This window comes from Patagioenas fasciata, chromosome 16, assembly GCF_037038585.1.
Source record: "Patagioenas fasciata isolate bPatFas1 chromosome 16, bPatFas1.hap1, whole genome shotgun sequence".
Classification (NCBI taxonomy): domain Eukaryota; kingdom Metazoa; phylum Chordata; class Aves; order Columbiformes; family Columbidae; genus Patagioenas; species Patagioenas fasciata.
Window position 1 is genome coordinate 2,109,359 of NC_092535.1, and position 17,475 is coordinate 2,126,833.

Below are 17,475 nucleotides of genomic sequence, written 5' to 3' on the forward strand. Positions count from 1 at the left end.
CGAGGACAGCAGGAGATGAGTGCTCTCATCCCACGTGTCATCCCACCCCACTGCTCTAAGGAGAGGCGGCCACAACCTGCCCAAAATAGCCTCAAATTCAATTCAGGACGGAGGGTGCAGTCTCACCCTGGGGTCTGAGAATCACACAGAATCAATCACACAGAATCAATCACACAGAATCCCAGAATGTCAGGGATTGGAAGGGACCCAGAAAGCTCATCCAGCCCAATCCCCCCCGGAGCAGGAACACCCAGCTGAGGTTCCACAGGAAGGGGTCCAGGCGGGTTTGAATGTCTGCAGAGAAGGAGACTCCACAACCTCCCTGGGCAGCCTGTTCCAGTGAAAGCCCCATTCTTGAGCAGAAACCTGCCACCTGCGAGGAACTGACTCCTGCTTGAGACTCACTTGGCTTCCTCCAGCTCCTCCGTCCTCTGGATGGCATCTGTCTCATACTTGGTTCTCCACTGGGCTACTTCTGCATTGGCCTTGGACAAGTTCCTCTGGAGCTCGCTCTTGGCCTCCACCTCCTCCTCGTACTGCTCGCGCAGCAGGTCGCAGTCGTGGCGGGAGGCTTGCAGGGCATGGGCCAGGGCGTTCTTGCTCTGAGGAACCAAGAGCTCATGAGAGGAGCCGCTGGCCCCAGGCTCTGGGACACTGGCCATGGCACGTGGACTGGGGGCAGCAGGAGGGAACTTCTGTTTGTTCCAGGCTAAGAGCTGCCCTTGGGGCTCCTGTGTGCAGCTCCGTCCCACCTCCCCAGTCCAAGAAGCCAGGTCACTGTCACAGTGTGACACGTGTCCCATCCCCTGAGATCTGTGTCTCTCTGAGCCCCTCAGATCAGCCAAACCCCAGCAGCCTCATAGAATCATCTTGGTTGGAAGAGACCCTTAAAATCAGAGAACCTAAACCTAACGCAACCCTGGCAGTAACCCACGTCCCTAAGAACTTTGTCCCTGTGTCCTTTAAACCCCTCCAGGGATGGTGACTCCACCACTGCCCTGGGCAGCCTGTTCCACTGCTTGGTCTCACCTTGGTCTCTTCTTCCAGCTGCCTCTTGAGTTCCTCGATGTTCTGCGTGAATGAGGTCTTGCCGCGGCTCAGCTGGTTGATAAAGGACTCTTTTTCCTCCAGCAGCCGACTCAGCTCCCCTGGGTTCCAACAAAGGCAAACCAGCTATTTTGGGGCCAAAGGGCTGCAATTTGCATTAACCTGCCCTCCCCCAGAGCTGCATGAAGACCTCCAGCAGTCCCAGCTGTATCCCCAACCAGGCAGGCTGGGGCCCATGGGCACAGGTACTGGAGCTAAAGGCAAAGAACACCAGCCAGGAAACCCCTCTTGATACTCAAAGTCACAGCATGTCCCCGAGCACAACCAGTGTCACCGCAGAGTTCCTCTGCCTTGCCAAGCTCTATGGTATGTCTGCAAGTCCTGAGTGAAGGTCCAACATAGACATCCCGCTCTGCTCCACTCCAGATGCAGCTCCTGCTATTTGTTTCGTCCACGGGAGGAGCAGAACAGTCTGTCCAGCTGAACCACGGCTCCCTGGCTCAAATGGCCCAGTGCAAGACCAACCGCAGAAAAGCCACGCGTCCCACGGCTGCTGCGCCCACCTACCGTTCTCGGTCTGCAGCCGGCCCCGCTGCGTGCTCACGTCGGTCAGCTGTCGCTGCAGCTCGTCCACTTTGGACTTGGCCTCACTCAGCTGGTCCTCATAGGTGCGGCACAGCTTCTCGGCGGTGGCCTGCACACGCCAGGCAAAGCCCACGTCAGACCCGGCTCTGCCCCTAAAGCACCGCTCTCCCAGGAGGGGCTCAGCTGCTGCACCACCCTGCGACCTCGCTGCCCTGCTCGGCTCGTCCCACGTGTGCTCAAGGTGGAGAACAGGAGCCCGCCAGAGCTCTTGTGTCTCTGCTGAACTCACAGGAGCTCTCGGCAGCCAGTCTCCCAGGAAATGTCATAGAATCATTTTGGTTGGAAGAGACCCTCAGGATCACCGTGACCAACCACAATCTAACTCTAGCACTAAATCACATCCCTAAGAACCTCATCTCCATGTCTTCTAAACCCCTTCAGGGATGGTGACTCGACCACTGCCCCACAGTCCTTTCCATGAAGAATTTTTTCCTAATATCCAGTCTAAACCTCGCTTGATGCAACTTGAGGCCATTTCCTCTCATCCTGTCCAGCCAGATCATCCAGACTTAACTAGGACAAGCAAAGCACCCTGTAAGCATTGCTTTAGTAACACAAGGACAAGCTATACCTGGTGAAAAAGAGGGACTTGGCCATGGCAAAGAGCTACCCAGGATAACATCCCACGCACGTGGCTGCGCTGAACACACTGTGACCAGTTGCACTGATGTTCACCAAAGAGATGAACCTGCCCCATGCAGAGCCAGTGCGCACCTTGTTCTTGGTGAGGTATTCAATGTTGGACGACAGGTCGTCCACCTCCATCTTCATCTCACTCTTCTCCTTCTCCAGCTTCTGCTTGACGCGCTGCAGGTTGTCGATCTGCTCGCTGAGCTCCGCCACGCTGTCCGCGTGCTTCTTGCGCAGGGCAGCCGCCGTGGACTCGTGCTGCAGAGTCGCCTCCTCCAGGTCCCGCCGCAGCTTCAGGAACTCTGCTTCCCGCTTCTTGTTCATCTCCAGCTGCGTGGCCGTCGCCCCACCAGCCTCCTCCAGCCGCTCGCTCAGCTCCTCCAGCTCCCGCGACACCTCTGCCCGCTGCTTCTCCACCTTGGCTCTGGCGGCACGCTCGGCCTCCAGCTCCTCCTCCAGCTCCTCGATGCGGGCCTGGCGGAGACAGAATGAGGCGGTAACCTGGTGAAGCTCCAGGAGCTTTTCTCCCCAAAATGGAGCAAAGTGTCTCCTCTGATACTGGGGAGCATTAAGCCTGGAGGAAACGCTTGAGCTGTTTTGGGATTCTCTGGGACAGGCCTGCCTGGTGCTCCTCGGTAGCCTGTTTTGCAGAGCTCCTGCTCTGCTCTATGCCCTGCCATCAGGATCCAGGCTGATTACTATCAGTTGCTTTTCAGTGGGAACCTCCATACAAACAAGCCTGAATCTTGGTGTCTCTGTCTGATAGGAAGCAGCCCAACATACTAGATTTAGATCCTCAGAGTTTGGGCATCGGATTTAAGGTTTTAGTCTGGCCAGAGAACTACATCCTAGAAGCTGTTCTCCATGTTGGTACTAGTGTTCACCTCAATAATTCATTCTTTAATTTTCAGCCTACTGTATTTTGGCAGAGGGCTTTGCTCCTGCTAACAATGCCAGGTTTTTTTCATCACACTTCTGCCAAAAAGATGCCCCTGTGCTTAGAGACGGACTGCCCTATGCAGACACCTTGGCACATTACATCTGATGGAAATTTCGGACTCCTCCTTCCTGCCATACCTGGAGCTCCTTGATCTTCTTCTGCAGCTGGGCCTCAGTCACTTGCCCATCTTCAATCCTTGAATTCAGTTGACTCATTTCAAAATCTTTCCTGTACAGAAAGAGCACAGAGCCTGTGGTCAGACAAACACTGTCCTGCCAAGTCCCCCTGGCACCTGAAGCCAGAGGAAGATCGTTCCCTGCACCGTAACCCCCAGGTCTAGAGGACAGAAAAACCCACCCACAGAGGACAGGGGCTGCAGGGGTAAGAAGCAGCATATTGACGGCTCTGAGGGAGGGCTGGAGTGGCCGAACTGGCAGGGAACCTGGCTCTGAGGCTTTCCATGAGGTCCCCAGGTGTTGTTCTCCAGTTCCTCAACAAGAATTGGACATGAGTGCTGAAGTCTCTACTTACAGCTGAGGACCCAGCTCTGCATTAGGATCCTGTCAGGCAAGTCTCTCCTCTCCAGCCCCATGTACAGAACAAAGTCTGTCATGCCCTGATCTTTCAGTCTGTGCAGCTGACCAACTCCTCAGCATCTCCACACAGTGCCCAGGGAAACTCAGCCCTCATTTTGTCTGGACTGACCACACCAGCAGGGCTCAAAGCCACATCCCAACAGAGGCCACATGTCACCTTGGTGTAGAGGTGGGTACTGTCCTGGCAGAGCCAGCACGCAGCCCAAGCACATATCACACACTCACTTCTTGAGTTTTTCCTCTAGCTGTTGTTTGTCATTCTCCAGATCCATCACAGACTCTTGTGTCAGCTTCAGGTCTCCTTCAAGCTTCCTCTTTGCTCTTTCCAGGTCCATGCGGACTTTCTTTTCTTGTTCAAGAGAACTTTCCAGCTGGTGAATGAAGTGAGACAGGTTAGGGAGGGAAAGAACCTTCTGTAGCCCCAACCTTCCCCATGTCCATTGCTGTGGGAGTTTCACCCAGCCCCAAGATCCAGTACCATTCCCTCATGCCAGGACTGCTCTCCATGGGGTTCTCCGCACCACCTCTTTGGTCGGGGCAGTTTGTGGGCTTATTGGTCAACTGGCCATATTAAATGGGGACCAGATAACAATCCCACTCTCCGCATCCCGCTAAGGGATAACCTTTGTGCTCTCCTGGAGGTGCGACTCAAACCTCTCTCACTTCTCTGTCACCAGCCCATGACTCACATCATCCACTTGCTGCTCCAGTTTGACCTTGGCTTTGGTCAGCGTGTTGACCTTGTCTTCCTCAGCCTGCAGGTCATCCAGGGCCTGCTGGTGGGCCTCTTGCAGTGCTTTCTTCTCTTTTGTCAGCTTGGCAATGATCTCATCCAAAGCAGCCATCTCTTCAATCAGGTTTTTAACCTACATCAGTGGGGTCAAAAATTAAGTGTGTCTTCTCAGAAACAGGGGAAGCAAAGCTAAAGCATCAGCCTGACTCATGAAAGGCAGGAGTCCATGGGCAACAGTAGCTTGGCACCACAGCAGCAGCCAGCCCCTCTCGTCTTGGCCAGGCTGGTTCCACCAGGCAGTTTGCCAGTGTCCCAAATCACTTGCCATTGCACAGAACGGGTTGCCCATAGCACTCCCGTGCAATGAGGCAGGAGCCCAGAAGGTTTTGACCTCTCCCACACCTTTTCACACTGCCCTGCCCCAGCTCGCACACACCAGCAGCCTTGTCCCTGACATTTCTCTTTGGTGCCCCCAAAAGCACCAAGGCCTCTGGGCAACGATGCTGTACTCTGCAGGGAGGGTCCGTTACCTTGTTCTCTGTGGCATGCTTCTCCTTCTCCACCTTGGCCAGTGTGATCTCTAGATCATCAATGTCCTTCTTCAGCTCTGCACACTCATCCTCCAGCTTGCGCTTCTTGGCGGTGAGCTCTGAGTTCATCTCCTCCTCATCCTCCAGGCGCTCTGTCAGCTCCTTCACCTTGGCCTCCAGCTGGATCTTGGACTTGATCAGCAGGTCACAGCGTTCCTCTGCATCTGCCAGGTTATCTTGTTCCTGGGACAGGCACAGGAGAGACAGTGCTCATCTACTGCCCCAAGAGCATACTGGCAGGCTCTCACCATGCTAACCTGGCCCAGAGATAAAGTTCTCATTGTGGAAGGGACAGAGCAAGCCCAAGATGCTCAGGTGTATGAAAACAAAGACAGCTCCAGTCACTGCCCATTTTGAAGGTCCATGGGACAACCACTAACACTAACCAGGGCCAAAGACCTAACAGCAATTAAATCTTTCCAGAAGAAACACTGGACTGACACTTCCTGGCACAGATTAGCCATGGTTTGGTGAGCAAACATTGCCATCTCACCCACCTCCTTGTGAGGAGATCACCCTTTCCAGAGCCGGGGGAACATGAATATTTGCAGCAGCCCTGAGATGGCAAGTCTGTGGTGCTGCTTCAGGTTTGCACCAAGTCTAACATCACATTTCAAACAGACTGTGGCAATGAGGGGGTCTCAGAACAGCAAGAACCTGAAGGAGGGATCTAGCATGCTCTGCTCCTTCCTTACCCATGGACCACGCACTACGTTTACACTTGCAGAGAGAGGGTGAGGCACTCACTGCCTGTAGCTGGAGAGCCAGGTCATTCTTCTCCTGGATCATGGAGACCTGCTTCTCTTCCAGCTCCTTCCTCTTAGCCTCAGACTTCTCCAGAGCCTCCTTCAGCTTCTGGAACTCCTCCTTCAGGTTGGACATTTCCTTCTCAGTCTGAGCAGACTTGAGTAAAGGCTTGATCTTGAAGAACAGCTTCATCCAAGACCAGTTCTTGACAGCATTGAAGGCCCGGATGTTCCACTGGATGGTATAGAGGGCTTCCCTGGAGGGATACAAGCACAGCATCATCACAGGTGTAGATTCCACATGTCACATCCTCACTACAGCACAGACCTGGCTTTTGCAGGCCTGGACACGGCTCTGTTCTCCACAAGTAGCAGTATGTTGGACAAATGGCACCTCGTCTGCACACTGTAGTGGCCCTGGTGGGATGAGTGGTGTGGCCTGGCCATCAGGTCTCCTCACTCTGCAGCCCTCTGAATCTTTCAGTGGAAACCAAAGGATCCCCCCATCTAGATACACTGACCCTCCCTGCCAGGCACATGTCAGACTTCTTACAGCTCTGCCTTCACCCAGAACCGGGCGCTACCCAAACACTGCCAGCCATAGCCAAACCCCAGAGGTCAAACCCCCCAAAACATACAGAAGGAATGAGGAGAGATGCTCACAAAGTTCTCCTTCCCCCCACAACTCTACCTCCTGCTGATGATCTTCTGGTACTCAATGCGCATGAGGTGACCCCGGATTCTGGCCTGCAGCATGGTCAAGATCTTGGCTAGACGCTCATCTCGCATCTCTTCCAGTAAACCCAGCAAACCAGCCTTAAAAAACACCTGTGGGGCAAGGCAGTGAGAACAGAGTCAACTGCAGAGAGGGCAGAGAGCTAAGGGGTAACACAACCTGTCATGGACCTGGGTTACACGTGGCCCAGAGCAGGGACGGACAGAGCAGCGAGGGCTTTGTGCTAGAGGTTTAGGTGCCCTGCACAGGCACGCACCCACACTCTGCTCTGCTTGGAGGGGAACCCACACAAGGCACAGGCACAGCTGGGCACCACGTCTCCTTGCCCTGTGCACATCTCTTCATACCCACCAGCAGGGACTGGGTGCTGTGTTGGGCGGCAGGAGGTCAGACAGCAGTGACCTTCTGCTCAGACCTGTTTCTCTTGAACCTGCTTCTACCTCTGCCCTCCTCAGTCCTGTGCAGGGCTTCTGCAGGGCTGTGGCCAGGCAGAGAGCAAGTTGGGCAGGGGGAGCAACTGGGATTGCACAGATACAGAAGGGGGAACATCTCCTTCCCAAGGACCAGCTGCCTGGTCTCACCTTGGTATGACCAAACTTGTACTGTGAGCGGTCCAGCTCCAGGGAGCTCAGCAGCTTCTCTGTGGCCTTTCTGCTGTCCACAAACTTGTCATCTGGAATGGCTGCTGGATTCAGGATACGGTAGCTGCAGGGACAAAGCAGAGGGGGGATATGCAAGAGAACCCCAGCACAGAGTTGGTGGCTTCATCATCATCACCCCTGTACCCCAGCTATGCCAGCTTCCCCTGGACACGTTGCTGCAGCACAGGCTGGAGCTGCAAGGTGCAGTATGGGCTCTCCTGCAGGGCAGACACCAGGGAACCCCACCAGATCTTAGTCCCTGAACAGAAGGAAGACTGCAGGTGGAGGCCACTGGCCCCACCGCACCTGGTCAGGCCCAGGCTAAGCAGGGTGGATGGGGCCAGCCTGGAGAATGTGAATGATCCCAAGGGCATACAGAAACCTGAGCCAGGATTAGAGGACCTGAGCCTTGCCACCATCCGCCTGCACCAGCTCTGCATTCAGCACCTCAGTCATCACCAGCCCTGCTGTCTCATCATGTCCAACACCAGACTATCCATGTCTATCACCACAGAGCCAGCAGCAGAGCTTTCCCAAACTGCACGTGCACTGGGTATGTTGCGGTGTTTTAGCCCAGTCCTCCACGAGCTGGGGAGTGCGTCAGAGCCAGGGCAAGTCTGTCTCCCCGCAGAACATGCACGGGTTGCTGGGTGAGGAAGAGGAGGGAGTTACCGCTGCTTGAAGTCTGCGTAGAGGATCCTGTTGGGGAATCCCTTCCGGCAGATGCGGATACCTTCAAGGACACCGTTACACCGCAGCTGGTGCAGCACCAGGAAGGAATCCATGGCTCCTGCAGGTGAGAACAAGGATGGAACATGCATTCGGTCCAAGCGGACAGGGGAGATGGAGCTGTAGCGTGGGCCTGAACTCTGGAAACAACCCAAGATTTTGAACACAGGTGTTAACCTGTCCTGCAGGCCTATGCTGAGCAGCAATACCACAGCCTGGGCTTTGGATGGTGGGAGTCAGCCTGAAAGACTCATCCTTGCCTGCTGTTACACACGAGTGCAAGGCAGCCTGACCATCAATGCACAGCCAAACTGGGAGCCTGGCAAAACTCATTCTCCCCAGTAAAGGAGATTGGCATGAGTTACAGGCATTTCCACACTGAGATGGCCTCAGTGACCACAGAAATGCTGAAAGAAAAGGGTTGGGCAGAAGGTGGGTGCAAGAGTCCCTGCCATCTCCCACGTGTGGATGTCACCCAAAGGGACCGCCAGGGTGCTGTCTCAGTCCATACATACCTGGGGTCTTTGTCTCATTGGGGATGATGCAGCGGACGAAGTGGGGCTGAGTGGAGCGCAGGTTGGTCATCAGCTTGTTGAGATTCTCCTGTGGGGCAGACGTGGGGGATGAGGCATGAAGTGACAGCTCTGCTCCCCTACAACAAACCTCTCCAGCCCCTTTTCCCCACGGGCAGGAAGAGAGCAGACGCTGAGAGCCCCTTACCACTCTTCATGAGGAAGGGGTAATCTCCTCCTGTGCGGCTGCTCTCTGTGCTGTCCTGCCAAGGGGACATCCCCAGCCCCACCGCAGGACCAAGTGCCTTCTGCCAGGGTGGGAGCGGTGGCAGAGGGGACTGGGCTGGCAGACATGCCAAACTGGCACCTGCAGGTTTTGCTATGCCAGAGAGGAGCCAGATGTTTCCCAAGTATTTGTAGGCAAAGTTTTGCTGCACCTGCAAATCCAGTGCTGGCATCTGCATTGGCTGCAGTTCTCATCTCATCAGGTTTTCCCTGCACCTCCAACAGTGCTGCTCGTGCCCTTCAGCCATGATAGAGGGCCCTGCTGATCCAGCCTGGGCCTCCTTCTCTCTCCAAGGCAGGGCTCAAGCTTAGACATGGCCTAAGCCAAGAATGGTCCTGCTTTTTCTTATGGGAAAGGCATCTGCGCCCTCTGTCTTTCAGTCTGCCTTGCCCTGCTCATACAGGCTCAGCCTGTCCTGGACCAGTTCCATGACATCATGGGGCAACTTCTCACTGCAGACTTTCCTCAAGGCCTGTGACTTGTCCAGGAGGAAGAAAGTCACACATCTCCCTGAATGGGGTTTCCAACACAAGCGCTGCCCTCTTTGAGCACCCTGTCACCACAAGGCTGCCGTGGCAGAACACAGTTTTGGGCTCACACACCCCTCTCTGCTGTTTTCCGGTTGCTTATTAAGCTCTGGGGTGGACCAATAACTCCCGTCGTGAGCATTGGAATGGGAGAGTGTGTTATGCTGAGCTGCTAAATAGCTCAGGTCACCTCCCTGGACAGGCCAGCAAAGAGTTGCCTGCTCAGAGACCCGCAAGATTCTCCTCCATTTTCTTCCGCCCAAAGGCTGTCCTTCCCGCCGACAAGAATGAGGAGAGAAGTAGCACAGACTTAAAGTGATGTTCATGTAATACATTATCTAAACATCACTACAAGTCTTAACTGCCGCTCTCTCAAAGGTGAAGGGGCTGCTGAGCAGCACAAGCGTCATGAGGGCAGAAGCAGCACTAGCCCCAGCTCCAAGGGACCCATCGCTCTCCCAGCCTGGAGCCTCCTGTCCTTCCCTAGCAGCACAGGGACAGGGCTGGGACGCTGACAGACACCCCAGTGTCTTGGCAGGCAAGCGGGACTGGCACTGGGACACTCTGAGCATGCTTCCCCCATGGCCTCGGGCGAGGGGCTGGCTCTTACCTTGTGCAGTTGCGACACTGTTTGGAAAGAAGCTGCCTTTTTACGTTTCTCCTTGGTCCCTGGCTTGTGAGGTTCCTCTGTTGGGTTGAAATATTGATTAATTACGTCAGTGAAGCATCTGCCTGGCTTGGAGAGCTCAGGAGCACCCCCAAACACCTCGGAAATGCCCATGGCCCCTGCTCTGTGTAAAGCAGAGGTGGCAGTGCCCTGCTGCAGAGCAAAGCCGCAGACCACCAGAAACATCTCCCGTGGCACCCAGCTCTGGGTGCTGTCCCTCAGCTGTCCCAAGTCGCAAGGCCACCAGGACAGCTCTACAGCACTGCACAAGCTCAATCTGGTCCTAAGCATCAACCTAAAGCCCCTAGGCCAGCACTGCATGTCCAAAGTACCTACCTACCCAGGTCAGAGAGGATTTTAGGGGTCAGTGTGGGTCTTCCTTTTGCCTGGGCTGCTAGGTGCAGGAATGCTGCACCAATAGTTGGGCATGGGGGTGAGGAAGCTTTTCTGTAAAGGGAGGGAGAGATTGAGGTCAAAAAAGGGGTGAGTTTGTTCCTCACCTGAAGTAGAACTCACATAGTTCTCATAGAGGGAGGCCAGGAGCTTGTTTTGGGATTTTTGGAAGACAGACACCACTGTCTCATTCAGGGGGTCCTTGTTCTTGTCCAACCACCCAATGATGTTGTAGGGCACCTGTCACCAGAGGAGAGAGGCAAAGGTAAGGACAGTTCTGCAAGAGGGAAGGTGCGAATGCTGTGGAAGAGCTGACAAGGGACGTACCACACCCGCATAGTGCACCAGCTCAAAATGGGCCTCGTATTTCCGCTTTTTATCCGGACGGGGCTTCTGGAAGTTGGGCGATTTCCCAATGTGGTTGTCGTAGAGCTTGGCTTTGAACGACATGTCGGAGGCTTTCGGGAACATGCACTCCTCTTCGAGGATGGACAGGATTCCCAGCGGCTGCAGGGAGAAGGTGGTGTAAAGAAGTCTGAGCTCAGTGTTGCCACATCCCATCCCAGAATGGGGGATTCTCTGTGTCACTGAGCAAGGTGAGGCAAGGCTCAACTTGGGAGATCTTGTCTTCATTCAGACAAATGCTACCAGACACTGGCCATGGAACCAGCTATCACTGGTGTGTTCCAGGCTGCATCTGAGCTCCAGCCAGTCTGAGTGGGATCAACCAGGCTTGCAAGACATGGGGGCTTGCCCAAGTCCAACAGATTGTTGGGAAGGGGAGGATCCTCTCCACTATCCTGACAAGTTTGCTCCTTTCCAAAAAACAAACAAAAAAAGGTGCGTTCCCTCCATGCCATGGTGGAAATCTTTTAAATCTTTTATACAAGCTGCTCTGAATTGGCGAGTACTCGACTAAGAGGCCCTGAGGGACAAGCAAATGGATTGGAAAAAAGGGACAGAGATCACCATTCTCTGGAGGAAAAGGCTGCAGTGGGTTTTGGGGCTCACTGGTAGGTAGGAACAGAATTTTTGTGGTTTCATAAAGTCATAATTTGTGTCAAAAAGGACTCAGTGGGCTGGAGGGTCTGAGCTGGAAGTGAGGGGAAAACAAAATTGGGCACTTGCCACTGACTGGCGAGGCAATCGTTTCATTTCTGGTAGCAGAGCACCCTCACTGTTCCAGTCTTTGCAAACAAGCTGCCTACCAGAAGGACCATTCCTGTGCCCTGACTCATGCTTTACCTTCTCAATTAGGTCGATGCAAGCCTGCAGGTCCAGGCCAAAGTCAATGAAGACCCATTCGATGCCTTCCTTCTTGTATTCTTCTTGCTCCAGGACAAACATATGGTGGTTGAAGAACTGTTGCAGTTTCTCGTTGGTGAAGTTGATGCACAGCTGCTCAAAGCTGTTGAACTGCAAGAACAAAACAAACCTGCGTCAGAAGGAGGAACTCCAGACGCAAAGGGATTCAATCTCCTGCTTTGTCTGGGTGATCTTTGCCAGGTTCAGCTGGATTGCTACCAGGACAGGTAGCCAGGAATCACTGGAAGTGTGTCCACAGCAATGTCAGAACAGCCCTTGCGAGCTGCCTGTTTGCTCCAGATAAATTAATTCAGACAAGAGCTCTTTTTCAATCAAGGCCAGCAGTTTCTTGGAGAAGACAGAGAAGACACTGAGCTGTTTAGCTACAAAATTCCCCCAAATCATTGCAGAGGGCACACAGAACTCACGTCGAAGATCTCGAAGCCTGCAATGTCCAGTACTCCGATGAAGAACTGTCTGGCCAGCTTGGTGTCTAGAGTCTTGTTGATCCGAGTCACCAGCCACTTGAACATGCGATCGTAGGTGGCTTTAGCCAGGGCTCCTACAGCATAGACAACCTGCCAAAGCAAAGCAGAGAGTGGGTCACGAGCACTTACACTTCTCCCTGCTTTTGTTGGAGCTGGAAGCTGAAGAACAGAGCTCCTCTTGGCACACAAAGGACAGACAGACAGATTTAGGGAGTTCATGGTTACAGTATATGCTCCAGGATTAGTCTTCACATGCTCTCAAGTGTGTTTTTATATCCCCGGTCTGGTCTCAGCCTCTAAGGTTTTAGGATACAGTTTCACTCTAAAGTGATATTTTCAGAAGCCTTGTGCATAGCAGGAGCCTACAGCTCCCTTTGGGTAAGACGTCAGCTCCTGAGGTCTTCTTGAATTTTACTTGAGTACTGGCTTGCACTGTTCAGCCCAGCTTTGAGTTCCTAACTGTGATGTGGCTAGAACCTGACATGATAAATTTTTGGTACATTTGGGTCTCTCACAAGATCAGTTTAGATGAGTTTTAGATAAGTTTTCTACTTTCCAGAGCTGAACTCTTCATGGGACTCTGACTGTCTCTGAAACAGATCCGTAGAAACTGGACCACTTCTGGCTGCTACCTAACCCACATTTCAAAGATACAGAATTGATCATCCAGCCCTGGTTAATATCCAAAGTTATCTGTCAGCTCTGCCACCATCTTTCCCAGCTGCTAAGAGCAAGTAACTGCAGATATGTCTTCTCATGCTGCTCTGGGATCTCCTCCTAAACTAAGAGAGTGAACTGAAGCACTGGTTGCTCTGTGCAGAGGACATCACACAGCAGACCTGCCTGCAGAGCAGTCACACACCATGCGAGCAGGGAGCCCGCGTCCCACTCACCTGCTCCACGTTCTGACCTTTGGTCACGTACTCGTTGCCCACTTTCACACGAGGATGGAGCAAGCCCTTGATGAGATCAGCTGAGCTGATTCCCATGAGGTAGGCAGCTTTGTCAGCACCTGTGAAACAGTGCAGAGGCATGAGGAGTCAGCAAGAAAGCCTCAGGAAGGAAAAATAGAAAATAAAACAAATTGCCAGCTCTTCCACTGACCAATGCTAACTATACTAGTTTTTTCCACCTGCTCCAGACTCTCCTCCAGCATCTAATGTGATTTCCCATCTTGGATATTTTACACTTTCTATGTCTGGACCTCCTGCCTGAGAATTCACTGTTTGGAGAAGATACCTATCAGGTTTTTGAGTATTCTTGATCTGGGGATCTCTATGCATTTTCCAGTGGAAATTTGGATTCCCATGGACTGAATTTGAACTGACCAGAAGAGAGGTGATTTTCTCACTTATCTTTCATAGACTTCTAATAGCAGATTGTAGCCAGAAAATGACCTTTGTAGGGAAAGATCTGCTACATCAAAATCTTCTTTCATTACCAGGTATCAGCTGAACCCTGCGCTGAGATTCCTCAGGTAAGGGGAACTCTTCCTTCATGGATGTTAACATGACAAGGTCTGATCCAGGTAGTAATTTCTGCTGGATCCCTGCCTCAGTGGATCTATAATTACTGCTTAAGCCTTCCATTTAAGCAATAGGACTCCCCTTTCCCCTCCTTCTACAAACCAGAAAGTCACCCTCTCCTTGAAGTTTGCTCCATGATCCCTAGGAGCCAGGCACAATGCAACCGTGCAAAAGCAAGAGAAAATATTTGAGCTCTGGCATTTCAGAACTTTCCGGTTTGCTCTGCAGCCTGACTGTTCTCTTAGATGTACGATTCACATTGGATTTTCCCAAGCAACAAGGAAGGGAAAGTATTAGACAGTGACTGGATCCTACTCTAAGTGCTCTTCAGGACAGTGTGACTTGAGCAGGTCACTGCAGTTCCAGCCCGCCCAGGGAAGTTATCACAACCTCCCTTTGGAGGAATCTGCCTGGCAGCACGGACCCAAACTCACTTTCAGTGCCGTCAGCCTCTGCCTGCTCTTCCCGCTGCTTTTGCTTGAACTTCATGTTGCCAAAGTGCATGATAGCGCCCACTATTTTATAGGAGCCGTATTTCTCATCATTGCTGAAGCCCAAGATGTCCATGGCGTGCTGAGGAGGGACAAAGTAGTACAGATAGAACAAAGTCAGCACTCTGAGTTGAGGGCTGGTTCTCCCACCATCTCCTAAGGCATTCTATCTACCCTGGGGCTCTGGGTGGACACATCTAGACAAAGAAACCTGTCCGTGGGATTTTGAATGCAAGTCTGGCTCCCACAAGATCTATCTGAAAGCAAAAGGACTATCTTAGCATCCGCAAGCAGGAGCTTTTCCAAGCTGAGGTCTCATCTTCTCATCTGAGCCATGAGAAGTGCTCACATGCTACAGGCCCTTCCTAATGCAGGGAATTACTCTTCCTTCTCTCTGCCTGAAGGAGGCAGTTGATGGAGATCAGAGTCACTCTGCCCTTTCTTGCAGGCTCGCAGCATGTGCAGAGCGACTGCCAATAAAGCATCTTGCAGCTAGTATAGAGGTGGACACAGCAAAGCCAGGATATTTCCCCATGTCTGCCCAGAAGGAGGTTGTGCCCTCCCCCAGGACCCTGCCTCAGGCAGTGCAGTGTGAAGGAAGGACACGTACATCTGTCGCCATGAGCTCCTCGCCATCGTCCAGGTTGTCCACAGTTGTCACACCCTGGGAGCAGAAGTGGTAGTCATAGGGGTTGAGAGAGAGCAGCAGCATATCTGTTGGGGGAAGACATGCAGAGGGTGAGGGCAGTCTGACAGACAAGGCTGGGGCAGAGGGACAACCCTGGCCACAGATGAAGAGGTAAGGCTTCACCAGCCTCAACTAGAGGGCACCAGTCGGTGGGAGGAACAGTCTCTTCACGCCCAGGCAAGTCCACACATGGGTCCATTTCTTCTGTGATGTGCCTCCTGCTTGCTATCTTGGGATACAGCTAGGCTGCAGACTGATTTAGAAGTGGCCATCCATGTCCTTGTGACCACCAGATAAGATTACTGCTCTGCACAGCTCTCCAGACCTGCCTAATAAGGTATTGTTCCCAAGCCAGCAACAAGCTCGAGAGCTGGCAGCCGAGGCTGACCACCCCAGGGGATGGTGCCAGCCACCCTTCTGCAGCGTGGAAACTTTTCCTGTGCACTCCATGTGCCCTGGCACCTGAGGGGAAGGGCTGCTCAGAGCACAGGACTGCCCTGGGCCCAATTCGAGTCAGGTGGGACTGTCCTGGGGAACACATCTAGGATATGTCTACACCAGGGCTGCTGCAAGTGAGCTGGGCAGCTGTTTTCAAGCTCATCTGAAACAAGTCATGTCATTAGAATGGCTGAAGGAGCTCAGAGTGGGCTGCAAAACACTTCCCCTTACCCCAAAATGAGTAAATACCCAGGCTGCACACACTGAGGTTGGTGCTGTACTCACCACACAATGAGCACACTATGCAAGGAAGCTTCGCCAAGTGTGCTCCTACCCTGCACGCAGACCCTGAGGGACCATTTCTCTGCTCATAGGCAGTTGCAGAAAGGGCTTTAGTCTGGCTTCTCAGTCAGTGAGGATAAAGGAGGCTAGACTAGATGACCTCTCGAAATCCCTTCCACCCCGAATTATCCATCAGTCCTATGATCTTGAACAGCTAGCCGAGCATTCAAGGGCAGTACCTACATGGTGAGTTGGTTTTGCTTGTTCCCTGGGGACCCCGTGGTTGACAATAGAGCTCTTTGTGGCTATTTTGAGATCACCGTGTTATAAAGGCTATGCCGCAGCTTTGGCTGCCTTACCTTGCAGCTCTGGTTTCTTCCCAGAGAGGATCTGGTAGTAGATATGATAGCTTCGCTCTTTGGGTTGCTGGAAAATCACTCTGGATTTTTCCAGAAGATCTAGAAGCAAACAGGGCAGAGGAGTTAGAGAACGGCTTGTTCTTTCCTGGAGCTGACCCAGCATGGGCACAACTAGTGAGATGAAATCCCTCCTTCTGCGGCTGGCACCTGTTTACTCACAGATGTCGATGTCTGCAGAAGCCAGCTTCCCTGAGGGGCCAAAGTGGATCCGGATGAACTTGCCCTGAAAACATGCACAGGAGGTAAGCGCTGGGCTTGGCAACACAGGTACACTTCCAAACAGCTCCTACAAATCTCCTATAACTACAAGACACTGGTAATTTTCTGCTTCTGCTGATGCCAGGCAAGTTACTGGGGTGTGTGAGAGGGAGGTGAGTGAAGTTCTCTGGTTTGCAATGTGCAGAGGGTCAGATGGCATAAGGCTTTACACACTAGGTAGGTGGAAATTTCACTCACAGCAGATAAATCCCTGTCCTCAGGCCTCTTCTTAAAGCTCAGCACTTCTGCAGGGCAGCCTGCCCGCAGCCTCCTGCTCTGCTGTGTGCTGAGGGATCTCACCCAGGAGCATCTCCTTTCCTTCCAAGGCACAAGAACAGGCATCAAAGCCACCTGTGGCTGATCAGCTCTGCATCCCACAGCACAGCTGGGCTTAGCAAGAAAAGATGCTGCTCCCTGGAAGGGGCACACTTATCTGTCCCAGCTCCAGCGCTCCAGGCTGTGATTACTGGCCCTCTCCATTTTGGTGCTGTAAGGAACTTCTCTCCAGCCACAGGCTGTGACAGCAGAGCCATTTGTTCCGGCCAGCACACCATTTACTGCACTGATGTAACAGGGAGAAGCTTGGCCTCAGCAACCCGATCCCACTACGATGCAGAGCTAGCGCCTGCTACGTGCCTTTGGTTCACACCGTGCAAAACCGCAATACCACAAGCAATGTGTTCATCTTATGTAGACGTGGCCCATCATCTCTCTGTCTTGCTAAGGCACTTACAAAACGTGAGGAGTTGTCATTTCTTATGGTTTTGGCATTGCCGAAAGCTTCCATAGCTGGGTTAGCCTCGATGATTTGATCTTCGAGGGTGCCCTGGAAAACAAAACCAGAAGATGTGTCAGCTGCCACCCAGCCAGAGGGGATCTGTTACCAAAACAGAGAGAAACAGAGATTGGGGCTCCTTGCACCATCTTCCTGCCACGCTCCTTGGCGGTCTTTAAGAGCCTGCTGCTCCTGAGACATCTCCTTGTCTCATGAGGGGATGCAGTTTGACTTAGGGCTCAGCAGAGCTGGATTTTGCACCAATGCCCTCTGGGCTTCTCCTTGCCTAAACTGGCCCCTCTGCAGATGCAGGCTGCTGACCCCTCTGCACACTGCAGTCCTCAGCCCCTTTCTTAGGCTGCTACAATACACAAACCAAGACCAAGC

The 17,475-nt window shown here is 53.0% G+C and overlaps 1 protein-coding gene across 1 annotated transcript in view; it reads right to left on the reverse strand.

Moving 5' to 3' along the window:
- The window catches only part of MYH7B (myosin heavy chain 7B), a 29,075-nt gene that overhangs the window by 3,845 nt on the left and 7,755 nt on the right, over positions 1–17,475 (reverse strand). Inside the window, exons 9-32 of the mRNA XM_065849542.2 lie at positions 17,047–17,139; positions 16,215–16,278; positions 15,996–16,094; positions 14,839–14,942; positions 14,172–14,310; positions 13,105–13,223; positions 12,152–12,301; positions 11,664–11,834; positions 10,746–10,925; positions 10,526–10,658; positions 9,969–10,045; positions 8,549–8,636; positions 7,977–8,094; positions 7,245–7,368; positions 6,619–6,755; positions 5,929–6,184; positions 5,122–5,364; positions 4,548–4,724; positions 4,084–4,229; positions 3,400–3,490; positions 2,407–2,796; positions 1,615–1,741; positions 1,030–1,148; positions 406–602 (exon numbers count right to left, since the gene is read on the reverse strand). Of these exons, the coding sequence (XP_065705614.2) occupies positions 406–602; positions 1,030–1,148; positions 1,615–1,741; positions 2,407–2,796; positions 3,400–3,490; positions 4,084–4,229; positions 4,548–4,724; positions 5,122–5,364; positions 5,929–6,184; positions 6,619–6,755; positions 7,245–7,368; positions 7,977–8,094; positions 8,549–8,636; positions 9,969–10,045; positions 10,526–10,658; positions 10,746–10,925; positions 11,664–11,834; positions 12,152–12,301; positions 13,105–13,223; positions 14,172–14,310; positions 14,839–14,942; positions 15,996–16,094; positions 16,215–16,278; positions 17,047–17,139 (3,542 nt within the window). The remainder of the gene's footprint in view (positions 1–405; positions 603–1,029; positions 1,149–1,614; positions 1,742–2,406; positions 2,797–3,399; positions 3,491–4,083; positions 4,230–4,547; positions 4,725–5,121; positions 5,365–5,928; positions 6,185–6,618; positions 6,756–7,244; positions 7,369–7,976; positions 8,095–8,548; positions 8,637–9,968; positions 10,046–10,525; positions 10,659–10,745; positions 10,926–11,663; positions 11,835–12,151; positions 12,302–13,104; positions 13,224–14,171; positions 14,311–14,838; positions 14,943–15,995; positions 16,095–16,214; positions 16,279–17,046; positions 17,140–17,475) is intronic.